The following is a 6879-nucleotide window of genomic DNA, read 5'->3' as shown; positions in this document are numbered from 1 at the left end:
ATCCCCAACCTTCCTCCTCCTCCAGCCCCCTGGGCTCCCCAAGTCTCTCTGGCCCCCCTTGCCCGATCCAGGCCCCCCTCACCTCTCCGCCGGGCCCCCTCTTCCTCCGGCTTCCTTGTCACTGACACGACCTTCATGAGCAGGCGGTTCCCCCCTTGGCGGATCAGGGCCACGACCTGCTTGTGTCCCACCTTCACCACGTTCACTCCATTCACCTGTGGGCGATGGAGCCCCCCCAAAGAGGGGAGGAAGAGAGGGGCTGGTGACCGCTCCAGCCGGGGGCTCAGCCTCTGCCATTAGCCTTCCCAGCCTGCTACTGAGCACCTCGGATCCCATCTCTGCCAAGGGGCTGAGGGGCAGTGTGGGGAGGCCACCGGGCACCGGGCACTGGGCACTCACCCCGAAGCTGCCAACGAGGTCAGAGAGCTGCCCCTCAGGGCTGTACCTGACCCCAGGGGAGTCCCCAGCATGGGCCTGTTCTCCCTGGGGGAGGAGAGGCGGAGCTTGGAATCAATCCCTGACACCTTCCTCCTCCCAGGAATCTGCCTTGGTTGGGAGGGCCTGGGGGGTGGGGAGAGGAGCAGGGTGATGGCAGAGGGGTGCCAGGAGGGGCAAGGAGAGGGTGACAGCTTGGGGATTCAGGGACAGAAGGGAGAAGGACTAGAGTCATGGTGGAAAGAGGGCTGAGAGAGGGAAGGCCATCACAGGAGCAGAGATTTCAAGTAGGAAAAGACCTTATAGGCCATGTAGTCAAAGCTTTTCTCTTCTTACTTGTTAACAAATTAGGAAACAGAGGCCCCAAAAGGCTAAGTGACTTGCCCAGGGTCACAAAGCTAGCAAGTATCAAAAGAAGAATCTGAAAGCAGGCCTTTCGGCTTCTAAGTCCGGCACTCTAGCCACCAGGTCACACGGCCTCAAAAAAAGAGAGGCAGAGACAGAAAGAGGGGGGGGGGAGAGACCTAAGATGACCCACTTACTGGGGCTGGGAAGAAGGGAAAACCAGGATAATGGTGAGAGGGATTGGGAAGGGGTGAAACTGGGAGCAGTGCCATGGGTCTGAGATGAGCAAAGACTGGGGGGTGGGCTTAGGTTGGGGAAAGAGTCACTAGGCTAATGGTAAGGAGAGCAAGGAGGGCTGAGGGCAGCAATGGCAGGGCTGGAGAAAGACTAAGGGGATGGTAGAAGGGGGAAATGGAGAGGATGAAGGCTAAGGGACACAGGGGTGGAATTGGGGGCAGGGAGGGGGAGCATCACTACAAACCTAGGGTAATGCTGGAGAAGTGGGGAGAGCTGGGCAAGCCAGGAGAATGAGGGTTAAGGAGGTATTTTTTTAACCCTTAACTTCTGTGTATTGGCTCCTTGGTGGAAGAGTGGTAAGGGTGGGCCATGGGGGTCAAGTGACTTGCCCAGGGTCACACAGCTGGGAAGTGTCTGAGGCCGGATTTGAACCTAGGACCTCCCGTTTCTAGGCCTGGCTCTCCATCCATTGAGCTACCCAGCTGCCCCCAAAATACCAAAGGAGGTATTTAATAGCAATAATGGCTTGTGTTTGCATAAGCAAAGTGCTTTACAAATATCATCTGATATGAGCTTTTATAACAACCCTAGGAGGGAGGTGCTCTTATTATACCCATTTTACAGAGAAGGAAACAAGGAGTCCCAAAGTTAAATGACTTGCCCAGGGGCATACAGCTAAGAAGTATCTGAGGCAAGATTTTAACTCAGGGTTTCCTGACCCCAAGCCTAACTGCTTGATCATGTGTACCCATCACTTAGAGAGGACTAGGATGGTGGTAGAAGGAGCCGGTAAGGTCAGTGGTGGAAGAACTAGGGCAAGCCAAGCAGAAGAGGGGTTAGGAGGGGTGAAGACTAGGAATAACAGTGGTAGAAGGATTGTTGATGGAAAGTGGAAGCAAGGGACAGTTGGGGGCAGTCAAGGAAATAATCCTTTCTCCAAGGTCTCAGAGTCCTTTTTTCCTAAGAGTCTCCTTTGTACCTGAGTTGTTCCACTTAGGGTTTGGTTTAATTCCCAGCATCCCAAGATCTCAAGTAGGGAGGGGCCTTGAGGAGCCCATTTTGCACAGGAGGAAAGATCTGGGCTTGTGCGGCATCACCAAGGCAGAAAGGAACAAAGCTGAGATCTCTGATCCTAAATCCAGTCCATCACAGCCCCACCCCCAGGTACGCACAGGGATGTCCACAGGATCCTCTGTGCCCTGATGGGTCTCTTGGCATCTCAGGCAGGGCGTTGCACACAGGGCGTGCTGCCTGGCTGAATGGGGGGCTCCCAGACTCACCTCAATCAGGAAGTCTCCAGTCCGGAGTCCTGCCCTCCAGGCCACACCCTCATAATCCACAGATTCTAAGTACTGGAGAGCAGGGAAGGCTGGGGTTGGTGTGAATTCTTCAATGGGGGTCTCTGCTGTAGAGAGACCCAAAGAAGAGACATGCAGGTCAGAGGGAGAGGCAGAAGATGGGCTCCACCAAGTGACGGAGTACATATGGAGAGCCTACTGTGTGCCGGGAGGTGCCCGAGACACAAAGGCAAAAGGGGGGAGGCATGAGAGAAAGGAGAAGGAAAGAAAGGCATCTGGGAGAGAAGGGAGCAGGGGCACAGCCCCGAGAGGTGCCAGGTGGGGAGGCAGGGAAGAAGGGCTGAGGAGGAGAGACGGTCTGGGAGTGGAGACAGCAAGGGATGCCCGGCACACCGAGCCTCAGGCCTGAGAATCCAGAATCAGGGCTCTGAGCTGGGACCCATCGGTGGATGGAAGGCAGCCCCAGTGTGCCCCCCCCCAGCTCCTCACCATGATCTCCCTCCTGGGGGGGACAGTTAGGGTTGGGGCCCCTCCTCAGGTCTCCTAAGCAGGGTCTCCTGCGAGGCCCGATGCTCTAGCTGGTTATGATGTAGCCCTGCAGCCAGCTACAGGGTAGCCATCCATTCTACAAAGTATCCAGAGGCCTCAGGGTCCAATCCTTTCACTTTCCAGAGGGGAAAACTGAGGACCAAAGAAGTGTAAAGGATCTCCATCGATCTCAAGCTAAAGGATCTTCAGGTCTGGCACCTTCAGATCACAGATGACAAAACTGAGGCTTCATAAAGTTAAGTGACTTGCCCAAAGGCTCCTAGGAGGCTGGTTTTGAGCCCAGAGTCATGCTCTTGTCCCCCTGTTCCTATAGGTATAAGCCTTCATTGGCTTAGTAAACCTCTCGGTCTGCTGGGGGATCTCTGGAGCTTTGGAGAAGCCCCTTCCTGGCCCATCTTCTCCAGGGGTCAATGCTGGTGCTGGCCAGGGATCACCCCCCCCCCAAGGCTAACTCCAGAGGGAGCTCAAAGGGAGAATGCCAGAGGCTGAGAGGACCGTCACGATCCAGCTGGGCAGCCCAGTGCTAGGCTAGGTCAAGAGGACTTGGGTTTAATCCTCCCTGACACTGACTAATGGTGGGGCTTTAAGGAAGACCCTCTATTTCTCTGGGCCTTAGTTTCCTCATTTGTAAAATGTGGGCATGGACTTGATGGTCTTTAAGGCATCTTCCAACTCTTTTTTTTTTTAAGCCTCTTATCTTTTGACTTAGAATGGATGAGTAGGGCTACACAATAGGAGTTAAGTGACTTGCCCAGGGTCACACAGCCAGGAAGGCCACATTTGAACCCACCTCTTCCAATTGTGATCCTCTGATCTTATAAGTCATTTAACATCACTATGTCTCAGTTTCCCCTACTGTTAAAAAAATGAAGGGGTTGAACTTAGCCTTTAAGGTTCCTTTCCCTCTAGAACTCTGATCCTTGAGTGTAGGGAATCTCCCCTACCACATCTCTACACAAGGGGGCATCCAGCCTCTGCCTGAAGACTCACCATGCCAGAGAACTCACCACCTCTCAAGGCCTAGCCTTATTGTTAGGAGGAGATGCCATGACATCCACTGCCCTGGCCCAGGGGTCTCATTACCACCCACCTTCCACATCCATAAGAGAACAGCAAAGAAGGATCAGGGCTGAGCTTTAGTCATGTTGCTGCTACAGCCCAGAAAGGGCAGAGAATAGGGGAGACCTGAGCAGTCTGGGCCCCTCAAATGCCAGGGGCATGGCCAGACAGCCCGTGATCTGTCTCTGGTCTGTCATCGGCTGGCTCCAGACCCTGTCTGGCACTGACAGCCTCAGCTGGCAAGGGCCCTGGGGGGAAACGGGGGGGGGGGGAGGCCTCTGGTCTTACCTCTCCCTGAACAAGGATCCCTTCCCTTCCCTACTATAATACCTCCACATCCCCCCTCCTCACTACAATAAAAACCTTTGGAAAACCCCAGAGTTCCTGCTTGTGAGAAGCTGCTAAGGGAAAAGGGAGAGACCACAACTAGAGGCTGGCTCCAAACAAGGCCAGGAAGTTCCTTCTAAGTGGTCACTTTGGGGACATGAAAGAACATGGCCATCCCTAGGGCCTGCCTGTGCCAGAGCGCCTCAAGGCCAAAGCCACTGGGCTGGGGCAGAACCAGCACTACCCAGTGCCAGCTTCAAGTCTCTTCTACATCAGGTCTCCCACACCCTCCCCATCTGGGATCACTGCCTTCTCTGCACGTCCCTTCCCCTCCTCGAGAACTATCTGTGCCCCCCTGCACTCTCTGTGTGTGCTCCCCCCCTTCCCCTCTGAGCATCCGTGTTCTGGGTCCCCCAGCCCTCCATGTTTCTGCCCCACTCTCCAGTTCCCGTTTCCTCTCTCCTTTCCTTCCTGCTTCCTCCACAATTGGCCCTTTCCCTGCCCACTGCCTCCACAGCTCCCTCACCCTCCTCAGTTACCTTTGGCTCCCCGAAGGACGAAGCCAAAACCTTCCTGCTCCCGTTTCTGCAGGACAGCCACCTTGTCCTCAATGACGTAGTCACTGGGGGGGGGGGAAGGGAGAAAAAGGAGGGGGAGGGGGAGCTTTCTTAGCCCGGGTCCTCCCAGGCCCTAACCCCCCAACGTATGACTGCCCCCAGTGGACAATGTGGGAGACACGTTAGTGTGTCTTTCCTATGGAAGACATCTGTCCATCCAGGTGTGTCTCCTGGGGAGCAGGAAGGTGGGGAACAGGGAGGGTCAGCACCTTAGCCCCCAGCCTCCAACTCCCATTCTTCCTTCTCCCCCTCCCTGAGGGCCCACCTTCCCTGCCCCATGCCCCTAGACCCCTCCCCCATCTGGGCTTCATACCTGTGTGAGGTGAGGCTGTCGTAAGAGCCCACAGTATAGTGTCGGAAAAGGCGCTTGGTTCGGTCCTCACGTGTTTCTGGGGAAGGGGGAACTTTCAGGGGCTGGAGGGAATCTCCTTCCCCTCCCCACGTCCCTCCCCAGCAGGATCTGCTCCCAGGAACCCTCCTCTCAACCCCCTGAACAAGGGGAAGAGTCTGGCACATGCAGGAGGCAGGGTGCACCTGGGCTGGGAGGGGCTGAGATCCCACAGGTAGGAGGAGGGAGGAGCTAGGGGAGATGGGCTGCCCCCGATCCCAGGAGCAGGCAAATGGAAAGCAGCCTCCAAGGGCATTCAGAGCAACCAAGGGCAGACCCTGAGATAGATACGCGTTGGGAGGCTGGGGTGTGTGTGTGTGTGTGTGTGTGTGTCTGTGTCTGTGTGTGTCTGCGTGTGTGTCTTCGTGTGTGTGTGCGTGTGTGTGTCTGTGTGTGTCTCGCACTGAGCTTTGTTGGGGACTTATGTCTGAACTGTCCTATCAGCTGGACAGAAAGCCCTGGCTCTGCCTCAACAAGTCTTAACTCCTCTGAGCCTCAGTGGGATCAGCCTCAAGGGTCTCTTTGATTCTCCATCAGCCCAAGTTCCTCAGGAAGAGTGGAAGTTCCCTGCGGGCAGGAGCTGAGTCTTCCTCATCTCCGCTCTCCCCAAAGCACACAGGGTCAGGGAGCCACAAGCCCCCAGTAACTATCACATGTCCAAGGGGCCTCAGGTTCCTCCTGTGAGAGGATACTTACCTGAGGCCCAGTTTCTGGCTTCTTCCAGGCACACAATACACTCCGGAAGTCCCAGGGCCCCCACCTACCCACCACTCACTGGCAAGGGCAACGGCAGCAACAGCAGCAGCTTCTGCCAGCCTTCCTCAAGCCTGGGCTCCCAGGCATAGAAGGGAAGCCACCTGAAAGCAAGGGCTGTTTTACTTTTGCTTCTGCCACCTAAAAAGGTGCTGCTGGGCTGACCTTCATCTCTTCCCTCCTCCACGTCTCCCGCCTCTAGTTGGGTGCCAGGCTCCAGACTTTTTTTAACCTTCTCCATATGGTAACAGCCTTCTAAGTGGCCTTTGCCTCCAGCCTGCTCTCCCTTCAAGTCCTCACAAGCTGCCACAGTCATCTTAATGCCCGGCTCTCCCCATCAGTCCTGTGCTCCAAACCTTTCCTGACTCTCCACTGCCCGTGGAATTAAATAGAAATTCCTTAGCTTGATATTCTAGGCCTTCTCTGTTAGAACGAGGATCCCCAAGAGGAGAAAATTATTCATTCTTCTGTTGTATCTGAAGATATAACACACAGCTTGCCATGCAGTAGGTGCTTAATAAATGTTTCTTAATTGAATGATTCTACTACTTGGCTCCAACTGACCTTCCCAAGCTTCTTCTCTCTCTCTCTCTCTCTCTCTCTCTCTCTCTCTCTCTCTCTCTCTCTCTCTCTTTTTAACCCTTACTTTCTGTCTTGGAACTGATACTAAGTGTCCATTCCAAGACAGAAAAGAGGTAAGGGCTAGGCAACTGGGGTTAAGTGACTTGCCCAGGGTCACACAGCTGGGAAGTGTCTGGGGGCAGATTTGACCCATCTTATTTCATGGTATTTCACTTTGTACACGTTCCACCTTGGCCTCCCTGGGTTCATCCTGTCTTCTTCCCCCTTCTTGCACAAACCATAGTCTCCT

General features: G+C 54.8%; 1 protein-coding gene across 1 annotated transcript; it reads right to left on the bottom strand.

Annotated features, from left to right (window-relative positions):
- Positions 1 to 82: 82 nt before the first annotated feature.
- LOC123255771 (SH3 and multiple ankyrin repeat domains protein 3-like) lies at positions 83 to 6015 on the bottom strand (the record flags this gene model as incomplete). Its single annotated transcript, XM_044684507.1, has 5 exons — positions 83 to 215; positions 2298 to 2422; positions 4790 to 4872; positions 5181 to 5256; positions 5952 to 6015. Coding segments are annotated over 5 exons (481 nt in total), but the record flags the coding sequence as incomplete, so codon positions are not given.
- Between the last annotated feature and the right edge of the window lie 864 nt (positions 6016 to 6879).

Source organism: Gracilinanus agilis, unplaced genomic scaffold, assembly GCF_016433145.1.
Source record: "Gracilinanus agilis isolate LMUSP501 unplaced genomic scaffold, AgileGrace unplaced_scaffold51947, whole genome shotgun sequence".
Taxonomy (NCBI): domain Eukaryota; kingdom Metazoa; phylum Chordata; class Mammalia; order Didelphimorphia; family Didelphidae; genus Gracilinanus; species Gracilinanus agilis.
Note: the sequence above shows the minus strand (reverse complement) of the source record. Positions and strands in the feature narration are given on the sequence as shown.